The 22,150-nt window shown below is 50.6% G+C and overlaps 2 protein-coding genes across 2 annotated transcripts in view; one reads left to right on the forward strand and one right to left on the reverse strand.

Moving 5' to 3' along the window:
- Positions 1-3,556, forward strand: part of KAZN (kazrin, periplakin interacting protein) — a 194,866-nt gene extending 191,310 nt beyond the window's left edge. The window contains exon 15 of the mRNA XM_025367047.1: positions 1-3,556. Within this exon, the coding sequence (XP_025222832.1) occupies positions 1-165 (165 nt within the window). The 3' untranslated portion in view covers positions 166-3,556.
- Positions 3,210-22,150, reverse strand: part of LOC112612526 — a 26,755-nt gene continuing 7,814 nt past the window's right edge. The window contains exons 2-5 of the mRNA XM_025367170.1: positions 9,602-9,747; positions 6,522-6,609; positions 3,840-4,422; positions 3,210-3,320 (exon numbers count right to left, since the gene is read on the reverse strand). Coding sequence (XP_025222955.1) covers positions 4,399-4,422; positions 6,522-6,609; positions 9,602-9,747 — 258 coding nt within the window. The 3' untranslated portion in view covers positions 3,210-3,320; positions 3,840-4,398. The remainder of the gene's footprint in view (positions 3,321-3,839; positions 4,423-6,521; positions 6,610-9,601; positions 9,748-22,150) is intronic.

Consider the following 22,150-nt stretch of genomic DNA (forward strand, 5'->3'; position numbering starts at 1 on the left):
CTGCCCCTGGGGAAGATAGGAAGGGGCTTCAGCAGCAAAGATCCCGATTTCCATGATGACTATGGCTCTCTTCAAAACGAAGACTGCGGAGACGATGACGCCCAGAGCAGGCTGGAACAGTGCCGTCTGGAAGGCTACAACAGCCTGGAGGTCACCAACGTGTAAGGAACGGGTGGCTCCACCAGACCCTACGTGAGAGACCCAGGAAGGAAGAGAAGCCAGATGGCCCCAGGTGCCGTTCCCACTGTACATAGCAGCCGCAGGCTGAGGATGTCCCCTGCTCCTGGGCAATATCCCAACAGACTCTGTGGTTTCAGCTCCACAGCTCCCAGGAGAGAGAAGACACCAGCCCACCTGTCTTGGGTGGGCCATGGACTTTTCTGCTCAACTGGAGATTGGCCCAGAGGACCTGTCACAGTGTCCAGCCCTGCCTCCATCCAGGATACACAGGCTCCACCACAGAGTGACCATCACTGGAGCAGCCAAGCAGTCCCTGGAGCCTTAAACTGAGCTGCCAAGGTGGGAAGAGGTCCACAGTTTCCCAAAACACCCTTCTGGGGGAACAGGGAGGCCCCAGCCTCACACACCAGCACCCAGTGCATTGGCAGAGCCGGTGCCGGAAGTGCTGCCTCTTGCTAAGACATCAGACAGGGCGGGGCTTGGGGGACTCTTGGCTGCAGCATCCTTACCCTCCCTGACTGAGAACTTGGGTCCTGACTTCTCTCGCTGAATCTCTCTTGGGAGAATGCAAAATGGGGGCTGATCATTCCTTCCACCTGAAAAGCTCTGTGACACATGGGGGTGGACGTATGGAAGAGCTGTTCGCTGATCCACCCAGGAGTGGCTACGCTGAGTGGGGGGCCAGTGAATGATCTGTGCAGGGGTGGGGCTTAGCAGCCACATTTCTAGGAGATGCAGATATCCTATCACCAGAATGAAAGCTACTGGGACAACAGGATCAGGGATGACCGATGGCCCCATATGGTGAATCTCTGGCCTGTAGCTTGGCTTTGTTGAACCCAATGACAATGGTATGGAGTGTGGCGATGAGTTTGGGGTCTAGGGCAGGGAAATGCTTGACATTGTTAACCCAACAAACCTTTGTTGTGATGTCCCTGTCACCTGAAACATAGGTGACATAGCTCACCAATGTCCTAACCGAGACACAAACTCCGCAGAGCAAAATCATTCGGTGTTGGTGGGGAGAACCCCAGCCCTTTTCTTGACCTGCCACTGTTATGCTGTGTGGCTTCTTCCCAGTGGCCTCACCTCTCTGTGCCTCAATGTCTTCATCTATGATACTTCTGGTTCCCTCCCAGGGACATCGTGAGGATTAACACTTGCTAATATCTGTAACACACTTTGTAACCTCTCAGGAGACAATGGGAAGTTATGGGGTAGCTAATTTCCCATTTACAACACAGAAATGACATAGAGCTAGTTCTCTCCAACTGTTTTGGTTGGAGCAGTGTGCGAAAGGAAGAAAAGAAATGTTTAATGTTCAGACCTGCCAAGAGGCCCCCAACAGGGCTCAAGAAACATATAAATCCCATGAGCACAGCCTTGAAAACCAGTTTGACCCAAGCCTTCGGGCTTCAGTTCATTGACCGGATGACAGCCACGTGATGATTAGGGAAGGACGGATGCATTGCTGTTCTACTTACACATCGGGTTATCAAAGCGAGTCTCTTGTTGGAACCATGATGCTTGATCTCCTTTGAGGCCGTTTGCACTGGGGCTTGAGTTTCCAAGATTCACAACAGGTGTCAGCCTCTGAGAACCCTCAAAGCATGTGTTCTTCAACCTGGCAAATTGTTTCCTCTCATGGGGGAAGCCGAGCTCTGATGAACTTGAGAATTACACCTCTCTCATGCCGAAGACCATGGTGTTCCCCCTAACCACAGCCTTTCTTGCTATCTGAGACCAAATGTCTAGCTGGTAGACAGGTGGATATTTGGCCTCCTAAGGACACACTTCTGATCCTGGGCCCCAGGTGGCGAATCTCTGGCATGTGGCTTGGCTTTGTTGAGACTCCAAATTCCATTATCTTCATGACATTCAGCCTCATCCATAGGATCCTGAAGCTGCAATCCACAGTTCAGAAAGGAGAGGTGAGACCTCCCTCCAACCTGGTGCCACAGGTCACTCCCAAGCCACATCTAGCCTGGACGAGCTGGGATCCCAGAATCTGCCTTTTGGGAGGCAGCAATGGCAGCGCGCCCAGGCAGGCACTTATTCCTGCAGAGTGAGCCAGAATTGTAGCAGGGCACTTGAACACAGAGCTGATGATTTGAAACCAGCGTTCACCTAAGTTGTCAGAAATGGCCACTTACATGGTTCGATCTTGCTGGGGACAAGTGGACAACTGGGGGGTCACTGGCAGAGATGGAATTACCTGAAACGTTCACAGCAGGAGGCCAGCAGGCCTGGGGCAACACGGGCAACCGCCAATGTCTCTTTTGGTTTAAATTATGCCATCATATCCCTCTTTCACCCATGAGGCTCCCCATCCCTGACAGCCAGGTGAGCATTTGGAGCTGGTTTCTCAACATGAGGATGGGTTGGTTGTTAAATTAACAACCTCCACAGTGTCAGATTGGGTGAGCTTTGTCTGCTGGAAAAACCCAAAATGTCAACTCTGCTTCAAGGGTGGACAAGAACAGAAGGCGGAGACTTGGCAGAGAGACTCGAGTTGATTGTCACAGGCTACAGGGGGGCCAGCTCCAGGACAGTGGCCCGCTACATCCCGTCCGAGCAGCCAGAGTGTGGTCTTGGTCCCTGCAGGGCGATGTGGCATCTGGACCTGGGGACGAAGTGGATGTGCTTCTTGGAAAGCTGTTGCAGCCTGTACCTGTGGGTGCAGAAGGCACCTGCCTGGTAGACTCTCAGCTTTCTCACCCCCAGGAGCCTCTGCGAGGCCCCTTTGTCCTTGGCTGAGCGGGACCTTTCTTTGAGAAATCTGTCTGTCTGTCAGCATCGCTGTTTTCAGACCTCAGGCTGCAGAGGAGGGGAGAAGCCACACAATAATCTGGACCCAGTAAAGTGGAGAGAAGGGCGTCTCTACACAGCCCGGCCAGGGAGGAGGGCCCCAGAACAGGGATCCAAAAGCTTGACGTCACTGAACAGGGCTGGGTCCTGGCAGAACAGGCAGATTTGGCCAGAGGTGACCTCAGCATTCCCTCCAGGGGCACCCAGGCCTCTCTGACCTGGGGGGAAGAAGGCCCATGCTCAGGCCCACCTCCCCCTTCCCATCAGAGCCCATGCGTCCTGGGCACCACCACTTCCACTCTGCATTCCGAGGCTCCGGAGGGCTCTTCCTGCTGTGAATGGAAAGGAGAAGAAACCCTGTGGGCAATGGCAGCCTCTGGGTCTGGCATTCTTGCCGATGGCTGGCCAGCGAGGAGAATCTCCCGAGCCCTGACACACGCAGGCCTTTTGTGGCTGCGGAGGAAATGGAATGGCTCTGAACAAAGACGCGGTTCCTAGGGCCGTGGCCCCAAATCACTTCCCCGAGAGTGAATTTTAACGCTGTAACAATAAATACTACTGCACAGCACTTTATGGCGGAGGGGGGCTTTTTTCTGTGTTTTCTCATTGAGTGTTGCCAGCAGCCTCTTTGTGAGATTATGAACCCATTTCATAGATGGAGAAGCTGAGATCGGAAAGGTGGAGGGGCTTGCCCAGCTCTGTAAAGCTAAGACATCCCGGGGCAGGGACCCCAACCCAGTCCATCTCCCTCCAAATCCCAGGCTCATCCTCACAATTACACACTCTCCCAACCCTCACCCCCCGCAATGTTAGTGAAACCCCCTCCCCCCACCTCCCGGCATAGGATTTACCTTAGCAGGTAGCATCACTCAAAATGCAATTCAGGTGCACTCGGAGTGTCTAGAAAAGTCCCTGTGGGGGCACTGCCTTCTGCCCCGGGAACTTGCAGTAGGAGGGGACACCTGACAAGTCCCCTCCCTTTGTGTCATTTGTGTCACTCTGTCACTCCTCCTGGGGGCACTTACATCTTCAGATTGCTGGGCTGGATCTCTAGCGGTGGGACCCCAGGCGCCCTGGCAGGTGCTCCTCGGACTGCCCCAAGCCCTCAGATCGTCTGGTGGGGAGGTATTTGGGGAGTGCAGGTGCAGTGTGGGAATTCTGGAGTCCCACCTGAGATCAGCATTTCCAACAAGCTTCCAGGTGCTGCTGCTGGTCCAGCGATCTCACGTCGAGTTCCAAGGTCATGGCACACAGATGGGCCTTCCTAGCACAGCCCTAACCACACAAGGTAGGGGCTGGTCTGTGGGCTCCACTCAGGTATCCGAACAGCCCTGATGGAGCCCCACCTCCCCAAACCAGGCTGTGTGCTTCTCACGGGGCAGGAACCCAGTCGGACGCCCTGCCCATTGCTCATGTCGGCAGGGGCTGAGCACTCTGGAAGTGTGTATTAAATGGGGAGGACACGAGAAAGTTAGAAGACGCTAAAAGACAGACTGGGGACGGCCAGTTTCTCTAGGCTGACCACAGATACTGTATTAGCCAATCCTCCTGGGAACCAGGGCTGGTCCTTGCTGCTGGAGATCCAGTGAGAGAACTTACACAGGTCATGAAGGGAGATAAGAAACACACCAGTGGCCAGGGTGATTGATTTCAGATAGTGACAAGTGTGATCGGGATTTCAAGTAGAGGGTGGGGGATCCTTGAGGATTTTTGAGCTGAGACCTAAATTCTGAGGAACCAGCCTTGCAAAGATCTGGGGGAAGACCATCCCAGGCAGGCAGGCAGTCCCTGAGCTAGATGCTGGGGACAAAAGGGTGAAAAAATCCTGCCCAACCACTATCCCCTTGGTGGGGAAGACAGACATAAATTAAATAATCCATCAAGTGTCTCTGCCAAGTGTCATTGTGGTCTAAGTCTCTCTTTTTTTTTTTCTTTTGAGATGAAGTCTTGCTCTGTCACCCAGGCTGGAGTGCAGTGGCAGGATCATAGGTCACTGCAGCCTCAATATCCTGGGCTCAAGCAATCCTCCCACCTCAGCCTCCTGAGTAGCTGGGACTACAGGCATGTCACCATCACCACACCTGATTAATTTTTATTTTTATTTTTTTTGGTAGAGGTTTCACTGTGTTGCCAGGCTGATCTTGAACTCCTGAGCTCAAGTGATCCCCCTCAACATCGGCCTCCCAGAGTGCTGGGATTACAGGTGTGAGCCACCATAGCCAGACAACTATAGTATGTCTTGACAGCAGAGGTAAGCTGGTAGTCAGAGGGCTTTTCATATCTTTTCACATGGGGATTTAACATAGAAAAGAAGGTGAGGCCTGGGTGGACAGGAGTTCAGCAGGTGGAGAGGATTCTAGACAGCATGGGCAGTGTGTGCAAAGGTCCTGTGGTAGGAGGGGCAGAGCCCCACGGCCACAAAGAACTCCCTGAGCCTGGAGTGCTGGGGTGAGGGACTCATCTCCTGAGGGTAAAGAAGGGGTGCAGGGCGCCAGGCAGCAGATCCTCTGCTGGGCCTCTGCCCCCTCCCAGGACCCTCGACCTGGCTCCTGTGCATCTGTGTCATCCGGATGTAACGAGTACTTCCTAAGTGCTACACCTGGACGTGAGGCCCCGCCTTCTGTAAACGGTTCGCTCTTTCCCTTTGCTCTGGCTCATGGCTAAATCAGATTTATCAGGCTACAGCCCGATGTAATGGACCCATGAGGTGGCACTAGGGTAGCCAGGGCACAGCTGATTGGCCGCCAACTAAGATGTCAGGTAGAATCTATCCAAGATGTCTGTTTTCAGCCACGCTGGTTGCAAGATGTGCTGCTGATTCCCAGCGGTAGGGAATGAATCCGGAGAGTAGCTTCATCAAGCCGGTGGGAAATGTCTAGCTCCCCTCGATTCACTTGAACCTGGCAGGGCTTCTTTCTGTGGCTGATCTCCGGCACCCTGGGCAGCCCTGGCATTGAGGGGTGTCAAGAAAGGAAGACCCAGCCCCCAGGGAAGGGTAGAGCTTCATGCGAGGTGGAGGTGAGGGGCTGGGTCTCCCTGAGTCTCTCTAAGCCTCACAGTGCCCCCCAGGAGGAGAGAGCTGAGTCCTCATAATTGGCAGCTAAGATTCTGTGCATATGTTTGTTCCAACCACTTACTGTATGCTGAGGCTTTGCACAAGTATCTCTTTTAATCCTAAAACCATCCCGATGGGTTCATGCTATTACTATTATACTGACGAGAGTCGGTGAGTGAAGGAACTCTCCCAAGTGTTCACTGCTCATAGAGCCAGAACTTGAACTCTGGCTGCATTAACCCCAGTCTGCCAGGCCCTGTCCCCTCCAGCTGCCTCTCAGATGGGGACTTACATCCGAGAAGGGCTCCTCAGCAGAGCGCAGATGGATCAGTTCATCTCGGTGTTTGACTAATTGCCCTTGAGGAGTCTTACGCAGTCCCACTCCTCTCCCCGCAACATCTCTCTGGACCACAAGGGATCTCCGCTGAATTCCAGAGGCTATCATCTGGGTCTCCTCTGAGACATTCCACATTCTCACTTTTGCATTACGGTAATTTGTGGGAAGTCTGTAGGGACTGTGACTGCTCCTGGACCACATTTCCCAGTGTCCAGCACACTCTTGTTGTCTCTTAAGCAAACATACACAAATTCAAAGAGCAACAGCTGCCCATGCAAGACGCTACCCTGCTGTGTTGGCCAATATGGCAGCCACGGGCCACATGTAGTTACTCAAAGTATGAATTAAAATTAAATTAGAATTTAAAACTCTGTTCCTCAGTCACACTAGCCACATTTCAGGTGCTCTGTAGCTACAGGTGGCTCATAGGTGGCTGCTGTACCAGACAGCACAGATACACAACATCCTCATTGTCACAGAAAGTTCCACAGAACCGTGCTGCCTCATAGCATCCAGAGGGGATAGAGTTTACTATACAAGCCCTGCCCTCAAGAAACTTCCAATCTGGCTAAGGAGGAAAAAAAAAAAAAGTAAGGCTCCAGGAAAACATAGATAGATACGCAAAATACTGAAGGGTTGGTAGAATTTCTGTATGAGCCAGTGATATAGTTCCAATATTTGTCCCCACCCAAATCTCATGTAGAATTGTAATCCCCAATGTTAGAGGTGAGGTCTGGTGGGAAGTGACTGGATCATGGAGGCCGATTTCTAACGAGTGGTTTAGCACTATCCTCTTGGTGCTAGCCTCGTGACAGTGAGTGAGTTCTCGCGAGATCTGGTTGTTGTAAAAGGTGGCACCTTCTCCCTACTTTCTCTCTCTTGCTCCTGCTTTTACCATGTGATGTGCCTGTTTTCCTTTTGCCTTCCACTGTGATTGGAAGCTCCTTGAGGCCTCCCTAGAAGGGGATGCCAGCACTATGCTTCCTGTACAGCCGGCAGAACCATGAGCCAATTAGACTTTTTTTCTTATAAATTACCCCGTGTCAGGGATTTCTTTATAGCAATGCAAGAATGGCCTAACACAGCCAGTGGCCAGTGACTGAAACCCCACTCAAAGACTGGTTTGAAAATACAATAAATGGGAATGAAGCGGCATATGTAAAGAACAGTCAAGGTCAACAGCTGGCTTTGGACACAGGGTGTCTGATGATGCTTTCAAGATGCTCACTCTTCTTCACCTCTTGGGTTTGCTCTCCTCTATACCAGTTAATTCTTGGACAGATTGTCCCCATTTGTGGGCAAAATGGCCACAAGACAAACACTGTCTCAGCCAGCAACCCCTGCACAAGAGAGACCCTCTCGCCAGGTGGTTCTAGCAAAGTCTCAGGGTGGAATCCCACTGGCTTGGATAGGATTGCAAGCTGACCAAGGGTGGAGTCAGCCCACTCAGGCCTCATGGGCTGAGGACACAATGCATGCACTGATTTTCCAGCTCTTAAGAGGTGATAGAACAGCAGCCCAAGAGTGCCCTGCGGCTCTTAGGACTTGTGAAGCCAGTGGATCCTCTAAAGTAGCCTGGCGGAGGCCTCCTCTTTACCAATACAGGCTTCCTCTCCCCTGCAGGTGGGGCTGGGCAGGCAGACTTCAGGGGAGAGGAGCCCCCTGATATTCAGACAGGGGAAAGAACTTAAGACCAAGCACCCAGCAGCTCACATAAGTGCCAGAAACAGAACTGAGAATTCAGGAACATCCAACCTTGAACTGAGGACTAATAAGCAACAATACTGATTGGATCATCAGACTGTCCTTTACGCCACTATTTCTCAGTGAGCACTACTGACATTCTGGGCCATTTTTGTTTTGTTTTGTTTTGTTTTAATTTTTGTAGAGACAGGATCTCGCTTTGTTGCCCAGGTTGGTCTCAAACTCCCGCACTCAGGCAATCCTCCCACCTTGGCCTCCCAAAGTGCTGGGATTACAGGCATGAGTCACCGCATCAAGCCCAGATCATTCTTATAGGATGTTTAGCAGTATCCCGGGCCTCTACTCACTAGATGCCAGTAACAACATCTGTCTACCCAGTCAGGACAACTCAAAATGTCTCCAGACATTGCCAAATGTCCCCGGGGGAACAAAATCATCCCTGATTGAGAATCACAGCTGTGTGTGGTTTTGCCCATTTAATCTCCACAACAATCTCAGATAAGTGTTGTTTTCCTCATTGGATAGATGGGAAACTGAGGCACGGAGTGTTCCATAGATTTTCCAGTGTCCCACCCTGGTGAGTGGCAGGTAGGACCTCAGCCTCAGCAGACTGGCTCTCTGCGGAGTCTGGGCTCAAACCCACTGGTCCATGACAGCCCTGGCCCTAAAGCTGGCTGGTCACACCCAGCTGTTTACAGTAAGATTTCCTGAAGCCAGATGTCCCCAGGGTGGAAAAGATCTCCTCATTACTAAGCACTGCATGGTTGGAAGCTGGATCCACCCCCTCTGCCTGGAAGAATATTGCTCTGTAAATTATAGGTTTAAAGGGTAAAGACAGCCCCATCGGCCCGTGAGCTCCTGACTTAAAACAAGGTAATAATTTAGGGACTTAGAAAGGTCTGGTTCGGTGAGTACTTATAGTAGCTAATCTTGCACCACACCTGCATCATCATCACCTTGTTTTTTATTTTTTAATTTAATTTTTTTTTTTTTTAAGACAGAGTCTTGTTCTGGCGCCCAGGCTAGAGTGCAGTGGCGCAATCTCAGCTCACTGCAACCTCCGCCTCCCAGGTTCAAGCAGTTCTCCTGTCTCGGCCTCCCAAGTAGCTGTGACTACAAACATGCAACACCACACCTGGCTAGTTTTTTTGTATTTTTAGTAGAGACAGGGTTTCACCATATTGGTCAGACTGGTCTTGAACTCCTGACCTTAGGTGATCTACCTGCCTCAGCCTCTCAAAGTGCTGGGATTACAGGCCATCATTTAAAAAAAAAAAAAAAAATAGACAATAGGAAACAACCAGGACATTTTGGAAACTTGCCCACGTCCAAATTGGGCAAGTGATTTGGGCCCTGCCGCTAATACAGCACATTAGTGGCGGTGCCTGGCAGCAGCTGGGTGTGCCAGCCTTCCTCCCCTTCTAACCAAGGTTGGAGCTGGAAGACCTGGTGGGGCTGACTGTCACCCAGACTCTGCCACATACACCAGGCTGTGTGACGTGGGGCCAACTCCTTACCCTGTCTGAGCCTTGGTGGAGTTGGAGCAGATGTTCTCTGAGGTCTCTTCCTGGCTCTGAAGTGGTAGGTTGGGTGAGGAATGGAGGTCTGAGCCGGGTGGACAAACCAGGAGGGGCCCCTGTTCCTCCACGTCCCACCTCAAGTCCTAAAGAAGGAAGAAAAAGAATAGACACCCTCCCATCACCATGACGCCACACGGCCGTCGCCAGCCACCACCACTCCACACACTCACAGGGACCCGCCTGCCTGCGCCCCCGCCGCGGCAGCCGGGGACCTCCCCGTGGGAGGCCGCCTCGCGCCTGGTGGTTTGGATTTCATGGGAAATTCCTGGGTGGGAATGAATCAGGATGGAGAGGAGAAATGCTGGGACCACTGCCTCCCAATTGGCTGGCCTCAGGGAATTGCTCCGCCCCGACTCCGTGAAGTCCTTGGAGGTGGGGGTGCCGCTGATCTCGGTACCCTTAGGATCCTGCTGCCCCCACTTCACCCCCAACTCCGCCTTCAGGGAGGTCGCAGGATCCTGGCTGGACCAATCCAGCGCTGCAGCCCTGCCCATGATGAAAGGTCCAGGAGTAGAGTCCAAATCTGAGAGGCGAAAATTAGAATCCTTCCTGACAGGGCGCCGAATTGCAGGTGGAGGTGAGCTGCCGCTTTCCCTCGGATCTTAAGCTGTACGATGGGTCCTAGAGCTGCAGGCTGCCGCATCCCACACGCAAGGAGATGCCTGAGAGAATGGGGCCCACCCAGAGGCGGATACCTAGATGGGGGAGGAGGGCAAGGATAACTGATCTACTGTCAGATCCAATCGTCTCCAAGGCCACGTCCACCCCTGCTTTCTGTGGTTTGGTTGTGACACGCTAACCACCACCACCCTGCCATTCCCATTTCTCTGTCTTAGTTTGCTAGGGCTGCCATAATCAAGTGTCACAGGCCACCGCGCTTGCACAACAGACATGGACTCGCCTATGGTCCTGCAGGCTGGAAATCCAACCTCAGGGTGCCAGCAGGGTTGGCTTCTTCTGAGGCCCCTCTCCTTGGCTTGCAAACGGCCATCTTCTCCCTGTGGTCCATCTATGGTTGCCTCTCCACGTATGTGTGTGTCCAAATGGCCTCTTCTTATAGGTCAGTAGTCATGTTGGATTAGGGCCCAGCCATCCGACCTCATTTGAATTTAATTACCTGTTTAAAGATCCGATCTCCAAATACGCCCTTAGGTACTCCACATCTGAATTTTGAAGGCATGCAATTCAGCCCGTAAGAGTCTCACACACTACTCCCATCACCAGCTAAAGACAACTAGAATTGGATTCCACATGCTTGATTGGAGAAGATTCCCAGGTAAGTGACCCACCGTCCACTTGACTGGAGAAGATTCCCAGGTAGGTGACCCACCGTCCACTTGACTGGAGATGATTCCTAGGTACGGGATCCACCGTCCACTTGACTGGAGAAGATTCCCAGGTAAGTGACCCACCGTCCACTTGACTGGAGATGATTCCCAGGTAAGTGACCTACCGTCCACTTGACTGGAGATGATTCCCAGGTAAGTGACCTACCGTCCACTTGACTGGAGATGATTCCCAGGTAAGTGACCTACCGTCCACTTGACTGGAGATGATTCCCAGGTACGGGATCCACCGTCCACTGGCCTTGACACTGAGGTGACTCCCAGGCTTTCTCCCAGCTTCTACTACGCCACACACATGCTCACACACCTCTCGCCTGCATTTTACGGACTGTATCTGCGTTACACAGAACAACTTGGAAGCATGAAAGAATCCTACATTCATCTTTTTTTTTTTTAATTGACCCAGTCTTGCTTCTAGAGATAAGTAACCAAGTGCCCCCATTTTTCCAGGAAAAAGACAAGGAGTTACTATTTTTCTTTATTCTTTTCTCTTCTTTTCTCTATTTCTCCCTGTTCTCCACTTCCTACTTAGCTCTTTAGAAATGCAATTATAGCCTTTTACCTCCTCTTCACCACACACTGCCTACAGGGCAAGTTCACCTAACCATGTGCTTAGAATCTCCAGAGCAAAACTCTCACCCACCAGGAGGTTGCCTCGATAGATAACAGTTGATTGACGACCCAAAGTATGCCCGTGAAGATGCCAACTCGAGTCCCAGTAAATAAGGCACCAAGGTAGCATGTGGACCACCCCCACTGCCCCACTCACTTCCACCCCTCTGTGGGCCCCTTTTAAAAGCACTCCTCTTCTGCTCCAAAGGCAAGGCGGAACCCTTAAGGCAGGAAGCCTGTACTTCTTTCCCTATGCTAGCTTTGGAATAAAAAGTCACTTTCTTTACACTCTTGTTAATTAGCCTCTGCAAGTGGCGAGCAACCGAATCTGCATTTTGGTTACAATGCCGTCCCCTTGAGCCTGTGACAGTTGCGGAGTCAGAAGCCAGGCTGCTTTTGTGGGCAAGTTATGGCTCTGTGTCTCCTCACTGCCATGCCACCATCTGGATGCCCCAGGACCATCGTCCCTCTTTTGGTTTCCTCACAGGGTTTCCACATGGCTCTTTTCTGGCCAGGCTCCTCTCCAGGACCACTCCAGTTCTAGCTCAGGATAGAGAGCAACCCAGAGCCGAGAGGATGGAGCCAACGCCACCCTGACAGCACAGAGTCCTGGTACAGTTGCTGCAAGATGCTCTTCCAGGAGCCTCGCAGAGATAGATGGGCGTGCAACTGGTGTCCGCAAACACCTGGAGCAAGTCTTATCAAAGTTGCTTCCATCGTTTATTCATTCAACAAACACTTGCTGGGTGTGTGCCTTATGCCAGCACTATGTGAAGTAGATCTACTGACAAAACAGTCTCTGGCCTGAAATGATGCACAAATACATATATATCATGTCAGCAGGTGCTGTGAAGAAAAGAAACACAAACAAAGCAAGAGTGAAAGAGTCCAGGAGACGCGTGTTAGGTGCGCAGGTTCATTTGGTTTTGTGGTCATTTACCCCAACAAACTCCAGCATCGAGGTCATCAGAAGCTTCAAGCTGGCTTGCTAAAAATGTAACTTTGCAGACACCCTCTTGGTGACACAAGAGTGAAGGCCCTGGGGTGGAGTCCTCACTCACGGGAAAACCAGTCCATGTTACTGACATCAGTCTCCAAACCCAAGCAGAAAGTTCCTCTGAGGCTGGGCTCCTCAAGACCACCCTGACTATTCCAACCACATCCACAACCAGCTCTACTATTATTGGCATAATAGCTGCCTAGTTTAAATCGGGCCCAGACCTGACATCACTGCCTATGTCTGTGTAACCACAGGCCTAAGACGCTGGCTCTGTTTTCTAATACATAGATGTGGGTACAGACACGTGTGCCTCTCTGTGCCAAGTATGCACATAAATATACAAACAAATATTCCTGCAAATGCTCATCTGCGTGTTCCCCAAATCAGGTCACATTCCATGAGGGACATAAGTGCCACAGTTGGGAACCACTGCTTTATGGCACCCAACAGATTTCTCATGCAGCATTGGCCTGCAGGCTCCTGTGGCTGTGAGCTCACTGTACTGAGTCTGCCTGTGCCTTTCTTAGTTCCAATTGCTCACAGGGACTTCCTATCACTCTACCTCCCGGTCCCTCTTCCATGTTGACTCTCCGTTGTTTTGTTTTGTTTTGGGGAGACAGAGTCTTGCTCTGTCACCCAGGCTGGAGTGCAGTAGCACGATCTTGGCTCACTGCAACCTCCGCCTCCTGGGTTCAAGTGATTCTCATGCCTCAGCCTCCTGAATATCTGGGATTACAGGAGCCTGCCACCACGCCCGGCTAATTTTTGTATTTTTAGTAGAGACAGGGTTTCGCCATGTTGGCCAGGCTGGTCTCGAACTCCTGACCTCAGGTGATCTGCCTGCCTCGGCCTCCCAAAGTGTTGGAATTATAGGCGTGAGCCACCGCGCCTGGCCTGTTATGTTTTTTAAGCAGCATAAATGCCTCCCTCCCAAAACATCTCCTTCCCCCAACCCCATTACAGACCCTCAAGCCTTACTCCATGCCCCTTGTCCTTCTTCCATGGTCTCCCCTTCCATCTCCTCCTTCTCTGGACAATCCTCTCATAAAGACATCACTGAAATAAGGACACAGTGCTCCCAAATAGACCCAAGCAGTGGAATTGCAATACAGGGCCCATTTCCCAAGGGCCAGGCCCTGTGCCCTTTACTTGCGATCTACTTGAGTCCTTGCTGTAATCCTGGCAGACAGGTACTCTTATCCCTACTTTACAGAGGCAGGAAAAAGTTAAGACACTGGCCCCAGGTCACATAACTAGTAATATCAAAAGTAGGATTTGAACCCAGATGTTTTAAACTGCTATCCTCCCTTAACCTGGACTTTATGTTTCTAGTAATATGACTGACTATTGTATCAGCTTTTAAAATAATCTACATCCCACAATTGCCTCATTTATCTTGCGGGCAACTGAATTGGTGGTGTTCAAGTCAAGCTGCTTACAAGAGTCACTGGAGTACTCTTGTTAAAAATTCCGATTTCTAGGTCCTACTCCAAAGTCAATAATCTAGGGTTTTGACATAGGGCCTAGGGAATCTACATGTTAAAGCTAAAATGTTTATTTCTAGGCCTCGGGATTTCTGATTCACTAGGTGTAGGGTGAGTCTGGAGCCTATGTAGTTTTTAACCTTCCTTTGGTGATTCTGTGGCACGACCAGGGGCTTGAGACCACGGCCCTGGGATGGACGGCTCCACTACAGGCAGCGCCTGGGCCATTATAGCTTGCAGTCCCAGAACTCGCCACTAGATGGCAGGACAATACGCCCCTCACCAGCCCAGCCCAGCTCAGCTCAAGAAGGACCAAAGCAGCTTAGGCCACCCAGAGATCCAGGCCCAGTAGACAAAGTTTCAGGTGGGCAGGGCCCCCCACCATTCCTGCCAGCTCTCTGCAATCCCAAAGGGTGGTTTTTGGTGGGGAAATGGCTTTTGTTTTGTTTCCTCCACAGGACGCCAGAAACATCAGTGGAGTTGGCAAAATTTGAAAGCTGCCCTCAGGACAAATAAAACCTGTTAACCCACCCAGATTCCCTTCCAGCCAGGAGGCCCGGATCCTGAGCCCAGCACGCTGTGAGGATGATAGACCACCCAGCAGGAGACAAGCTGAGGAATGGCCTGATGCCAGGCACGAGGTCTTCCTCTGTGTGTGCAGCTCCAACATGAAACGGCAGCTTTCTCCCTTCTTCTGAGGCCTGGCAGGCAGGTGGTCTCCTGGAGTAAAACCACAGGACCACAGGACCACGTGGGCAGCCCCAGGGAGTCAGACACACACGTGGGAACCTCAAAGCACGACCCTGAACATCGCTTTGTCCAACCGCCTGCCTCCTCTTCATGTTCCTACAGGATTAATGATCCTTCCTCCTGGCACCTGGGCATGTGGGAAGCGCCTCCTCCTCTGGGTGCCAGGACCCCCCCAGGGACAATCAGGCAGCCAGGTGTGGCCTGTGGAAAAGGGGAGGCCCTTGGGTCACATGAAAACAGATTCAAGGAAGGACTCTGTGGTCAGTAGAATGATGGATACCCAAAGAGGCCCATACCCTGGTCTCTAGAACCCGTGACTGTGATACCTTACATGGCAGAGGGAGCTAAGGTTGCCGGTGAGATGATTGTTATGCATCAGTTGACCTAAAAATAGGAAGAATATATGGATTAGATTATCTAGTGGGCCCAATGTAGCCACAGGGATCCTTAATACTGGGTGAAGGAGGAGAAGGAAGTGGGTCAGAGGTAAATGTGGCAACTGAAAAGGTCAGAATGCCACGTGAGAAAGACTCAGCTTCCATTCCTGGTTGTGAAGATGGAGGAAGGCGCCACAGGCCAAGGAGTGCTGGCAGCCTCTCAGTGCTGGAAAGGACAAGGAAACAGATTTTCCCTAGAGCCTCCTGAAAGGGACGCGGCCCTGCTGACGCCTTGATTTTAGCCCAGTGAGTCCCATGTCATATTTCTGGTCACAGAACTGTGCAAGAATAAGCCACCAAATTTGTGGCAATCTCCTACAGCAGCCACAGGAAACTCACGCACTGGGCAAGGTGGCTCATCAAGGTGGGTAACATTTGATCCTTGTGGATGAGGCTGGGTGAGGTAGAGTAACATGTGGGACTCACACTGCTGGTGTTAAAAGATAAACGGTGGCACGTAAAAAAGTTAAAGAGTTTATGGCCGGGCACGGTGGCTCACGCCTATAATCCCAGTACTTTGGGAGGCTGAGACGGGCAGATCACGAGGTTAGAAGATCAAGACCATCCTGGCTAACACAGTGAAACCTTGTATCTACTAAAAATACAAAAAATTAGCCAGGTGTGGTGGCGGGCGCCTGTAGTCCCAGTTACTCAGGAGACTGAGGCAGGAGAATGGTGTGAACCCAGGAGATGGAGCTTGCAGTGAGCCAAGATCACACCACTGCACTCCAGCCTGGGTGACAGAGTGAGACTCCATCTCAAAAAAAAGAAAAAAAAAAGTAAAGAGTTTATTCCTGATCCTTGTAAACAGAACAGCTCTATAATCACTGCTAAAAGAAGAAACCCTCAAAGCAGAGGTTGTCAAACGATGCTCCATGGAACCCCAAAGGGCAATGAGGAACCCCCAAGCAAGCTCTCTCTAGGGGAAAGAGAGCCATGGCTCAGCCCTGACCAGGAGGGACTTCTCAGCAGGCCAGGGAAGCTCGCCTGTCATCAGCCCCTGCCCCTCCCTACCAGCCCAACCAAAAGAGATCAGGCTTCACCCAGGGTCCTGCCCTCAGGGCTGGTGCCACCACTTCTGCAGGTCACCTGCATGACCTGGGCCTAGATGATGACCCAATCTCAGTTGCTTTGTCTGGAAAAGGGGCACGGGAGCAGCTGTCTTCTTGTCTCCGTGGGCTGCTGGGGGATTGGATGAGACCCATGTAAAAAACCCTTTAAATACCACTCACCAGCCGGGCGCGGTGGCTCACGCCTGTAATCCCAGCACTTTGGGAGGCTGAGACGGGCAGATCACAAGGTCAGGAGATCGAGACCATCCTGGCTAACACGGTGAAACCCCGTCTCTACTAAAAAAAATACAAAAAACTAGCCGGGCGAGGTGTCGGGCGCCTGTAGTCCCAGCTACTTGGGAGGCTGAGGCAGGAGAATGGTGTAAACCCAGGAGGTGGAGCTTGCAGTGAGCTGAGATCCGGCCACTGCACTCCAGCCTGGGCGACAGAGCGAGTCTCCATCTCAAAAAAAAAAAAAAAAGAAAGAAAAACATTCTGGCTGGGGACTGTGGCTCACGCCTGTAATCCCAGCACTTTGGGAGGCCGAGGTGGATCACCTGAGGTCAGGAGTTCGAGACCAGCCTGGCCAATATGGTGGAATCTTGTCTCTACTGAAAATATAAAAATTAGCTGGGTATGGTGGTACATGCCTGTAATCCCAGCTACTTGGGAGGCTGAGGCAGGAGAATTGCTTGAATCCAGGAGGCAAAGGTTGCAGGGAGCCAAGATTGTACCACTGTACTCCAGCCTAGGTGACAGAAAGATTCCATCTCAAAAAAAAAAAACCAAAAAACAAACAAAAGAAACAAAACAAACAAAAAAACCCATTCTCCTTTCTGGTCAAATAAAGGCTCAGTAGGTCAATAGCGCCATCCAAATCGGTCCCAGGTGTAAGGGTCCAACAATATCACCCATAAGAGAACCCGAAAACATCAGAGTGTGTCTGTCTGTGCCTGGGGCTGCACTGACTCAGCCACTGTTCCCAGCCCCCCAGGCTGCACAGGGCCTGGAATACCAGCCTCCGAGCAAAGCCCCCTGGCGCACAGAGGGCTGGCCAGACAGATGGCTTATCAGGTGTTCCTGCCTACCAGGGCTGACAAAGGAATGCCTTCTTGCTGGAGTACAAAGAGACAGCAGCTGTCAGGGGACCCACTGACTAACAAGCTCATCTGTTGCTATCAGGGCCCTCTGATGTGGGACGGCCCACGCGCCGGCTGGGCCAGGCTCTGCAGGTTGCTGAGCAGCAGAAAATCCAGGGTGGCCCTCAAGGCTCTGAATTCTAATTGGATTTTCCAAGAAATGGCTTTGTCCAGGTTGCAGGCAGGACGCTGATTTACGAACTGACGGCCGCCAGCCTCTCCCCCGACCCTATAACTAGATTTGCCAGGGCTGTGACTCAGCCTCTGGTCTTGTCCTTCCATTTTGATCCCTGCCCTTCTCCGGGGAGCTGATCTATCTGCTCCGGCTGCCTGGACTCTCCTGCTGGGGTTGAGGGAGGGGTGTCAAGGGTCAGGACATTTCACAGTGTCAGTAACTGCAACCCTGTCCACCCCAGTCAGCTGGGGATGGGTGAGCCACCCTCAGAGGTGGGCTTTAGGAAAAGCTCAACCAGTAGCCTTTCACTGTCACCCAGGTAAGGATTCCCACTGGTCCCTGCCCTGTGGAGATGCGTGGGGACCTGGGAGTGTGGGAAGCAAGAAGGGGGACTGTGAAATAAAGCCACACCTTTGTGGGAAGCGAGTGGTGAAGAGGATGGGCTCCGGCTTCAAGTACCAGCTCTGCCCCTTCACTAGCTGTCAACTTCGGGCCAACACCTAATCTTCCTGAGCCCTATTTCCTCTTTGATGTGGAAATGGGAGAGAATGCATGTAACCGCTTAGTGCAGTGTCCGGCGTGGGAAGAAATATGAGGGGGATATATTTGAATTAACCAATGCATTTTTCATTCCCAATTTTGTCTATTGCCCCAACATCCTAAAATTCAGGCAGCTGTTAGCTTACTGCCTCCAGGAAGCGGGTGAAGAGCAGGAAAAGGGAATCAGAGTGTCCTGGTTTTTGATTTTCAACAGTCTAGAAGAGGAGGAGAAACAGAAAGGACTGGTGTAGGTAGACGATGGAACAGATGTGGCATCGCGGGGAAGGGGAAACAGACTCCGGACCGGCAAGGCTTCAGCCTCTTGAGATCAAACAAAACTTTCCGTATCAGGAGGATGAGGTCTGAAAGCAAGCAAGGCAAATCAAGAATGAGGTCTCTGGGCCATGTCCCATGGTGACCCGTTCCTGTGTGGAGCCCGGGATGGGCATAGGAGGCAGCAAGACCCTAGACGGAAGGGCCATCCCTCAGCAGGTGGGTCTGAGATAGCACCGCAAAGTTTCTCTGCACCCCAGCAAGCAGCAGGAGGAGAAAAATGATCCCCAGAGACCCCAAAATGGGACAGAAGTGAGGAAGAGGGAGAGCTGCCACCTTGAGCTTCCATGTTGCCAGGTAGGTTTTGTAAAAGAGTGAATCCAGCCAAAGGAAGGGGTCAGAAATGGTGGGAACTGTGATGAACCCACAAGGAGGTGTGCCCAGGTTCAAGGGGCAACTGCTACACAGTGAGGTCCAGCCGATTGCTGCCCCAGGGAATGTGTGAAAAGAGGACTAGCCCAGATATCTACACTCGTATGTGAAAATGCCCCATTTCAAATATTGGCAAGTAGTGATTTAAAATACTCTATGGGCCAAACAAAACATCCGAGGACTGCGTTTGAATTGCAGGACACTAGGTAGTGGCTCGTCTTCCTGCCAGGTTTCCATCGGGCACAGCATGGTGTTGGGTTTGGGGTGAAGGACAGCTTGGCAGAGGCTTGCACAGACTGAAGGCCAGCAGCCAGCCTGGGAACAGGGACCAGGTGTCCCCCTCGGGGGGGACTTTGGCACTGCATAAGGCCCTCGGAACTTAGATGCCATTCCAGCCAAAGGGGGAAGGGGAACATTTCTACCACCTGGCAGAATGGAGGCTTATGAGATAAATTAGACTGAGTCATGGAAAACTAGTTCCATTTCCTGGCAGCTTGATCTGTGGTCTGAGTCTCGAACGTCCTCTGGTAATTTGGGGAATTTAACTTTTTCGACATTGCGCATGCTTCTGATAATTTTTTGCCCATCTCCCTATGTAGGATTTATTATGTGAGTTAAAAGTCTTTATTTTAAAGTAATTACAGATGCAAAGGAAATTGAAAACGTTATATAGGGAGATTTTCTGTGCCCTTCACCCAGCGTCCCCCAGTGGTAACATCTTGTATAGCTATAGTGCAATATCACAGCCAGGAAACTGACATTGGTGTAATCCACAGAGCTTATTCTATAACATTGGTTTCATGCTTCACATATATTCATGTGTGTGTGATGCTATGCAGTTTTATCATTTGTGCAGATCACATTCCTGTGTGTGTGTGATTCTATGCATTTTTTTTTTTTTTTTTTTTTGAGACGGAGTCTCGCTCTGTCGCGTAGACTGGAGTGCAGTGGCCGGATCTCAGCTCACTGCAAGCTCCGCCTCCCGGGTTCACGCCATTCTCCTGCCTCAGCCTCCTGAGTAGCTGGGACTACAGGTGCCTGCCACCTCGCCCAGCTAGTTTTTTTGTACTTTTTAGTGGGTTTCACCGTGTTAGCCAGGATGGTCTCGATCTCCTGATCTCGTGATCCGCCCATCTTGGCCTCCCAAAGTGCTGGGATTACAGGCTTGAGCCACCGCGCCCGGCCGATTCTATGCAGTTTTATCATTTGTGTAGGTTTGTGTAACCAGCACCACAATCAAAACACAGAACTGGGCCAGTTGTGGTGGCTCACACCTGCAATCCCAGCACTTTGGGAGACCAAGGCGGGAGGATCACTTGAGTTCAGGAGTTCGAGGCCAGCCTGGCCAACATGGCAAAACCCTGTCTCTACTGAAAATACAAAAATTAGCCAGGCATGGTGGCAGGCACCTGTAATCCCAGCTACTCGGGAGGCTGAGGCATGAGAATTGCTTGAATCTGGGAGGCAGAGGTTGCAGTGAGCCAAGATCACACCACTGCACTCCAGCCTGGGGGACAGAGAAAGATCCTGGTCCCCCCACTCAAAAAAACAAACAAACAAACAAACAAACAAAAAACCTAATGAGAGAATATGGAGAATATGGAGAACCCTCACACACTGTTGTTGAGAATGTAAGTTAGTATAGCCACTATGGAGAACAGTCTGTAGGTTCCTCGAAAAACTAAAATTAGAGCTACCACATGATCCAGCAATTCCACTCCTAGGTATATACACAAAAGAAAGGAAATCAGTAGATTAAAGAGATATCTGCACTCCCTTGTTTATCGAAGCACTATTCACAATAGCCAAGATTTAGAATCAACCTAAGTGTCCATCAACAGATGAATGGATAAATAAAATGTGGTACATACACACAGTGGAATACTACTCAGTCATGAAAGAGGATGAGATCCTGGCCTTTGCCAAAAACATGGATGGAACTGGAAGTCATTATGTTAAGTGAAATATGTGAGGCACAGAAAGACAAACTTCACCTATTCTCACTCATTTGTGGGAGCTAAAAATTAAAACAATTGAACTCATAGAGACAGAGAGTAGAATGATGGTTACCAGAGACTGGGCTGGGTAATGGGGAGTGAAGGGGAAGTGGGGTGGGTAATGGATACAAAAATATAGTTAGAATGATTATGATGAACGAATAAGATTTAGTATTTGATAGCACAACAGGGTGACTACAGTCAACAGTAATTTTTTTTTTTTTTTTTTTTTTTTTTTTTTTTTGAGATGGAGTCTTGCTCAGTCACCCAGGCTGGAGTGCAGTGGCGTGATCTCGGCTGACTACAAGTTCTGCTTCCTGGGTTCATGCCATTCTCCTGCCTCACCCTCCCAAGTAGCTGGGACTACAGGTGCCCGCCACCACTCCTGGCTAACTTTTTCAGTCAACAATAATTTATAGTACATTTTAAAATAATAGAAGATTAGAATTAGAATGTTCATAACACAAAGAAATGATACATGCTTGAGGTGATGGAGACCGCATTTACCATGTGATTATTACACAATGTATGCATGTATCAACATATCTCACACACCCCATAAATATATACACCTATTATATAACCATAAAATTAAAAATAAGACATTTTTTAAAAATACAGAACTGTTCCATCAACATGAGCTTCCTCAGGTGACCACATTGTGGCCACCTTCATCCCCAACTCCTGGCAATGTTCTTCATCTATATAATTTGTTTATTTCAAGAATATTACATAAATGGAATCACACAGTATGTAACCTTTTGAGATTGGTATTTTTTTACTTAGCATAATTCCCTTCAAATCTATCCAGGTTGTTGCGTATATCAATGATTTGGGAGTTTTGTTTTGTTTTGGTTTTTGAGACAGAGGCTTGCTCTGTTGCCCAGGCTGGAGTGCAGTGGCACGATCTTGGCTTACTGCAAGCTCCGCCTCCCAGGCTCGAGTGATTCTCAAGCCTCAGCCTCTTAAGAAGCTGGGATTACAAGTGTGCACCACCACACCCAGTTATTATTATTATTTTGTATTTTTAGTAGAGATGGGGTTTTGCCATGTTGGCCAGGCTGGTCTCGAACTCCTGACCTCAAGTCATCCACCCTCCTCCACCTCCCAAAACGTTGGCATTACAGGCATGAGCCACCCTGCCTGGCTGATTTGGGGTTTTGTTTGCTGTGTAGTATTCTGTGGTATAGATACACCACAGTTTAGCCATTTACCATTGAAAGACATTTGGTTTGTTCCTAGTTTTTGA

The sequence above is a fragment of the Theropithecus gelada genome, chromosome 1 (genome assembly GCF_003255815.1).
Source record: "Theropithecus gelada isolate Dixy chromosome 1, Tgel_1.0, whole genome shotgun sequence".
In the NCBI taxonomy this organism is placed as follows: Eukaryota; Metazoa; Chordata; class Mammalia; order Primates; family Cercopithecidae; genus Theropithecus; species Theropithecus gelada.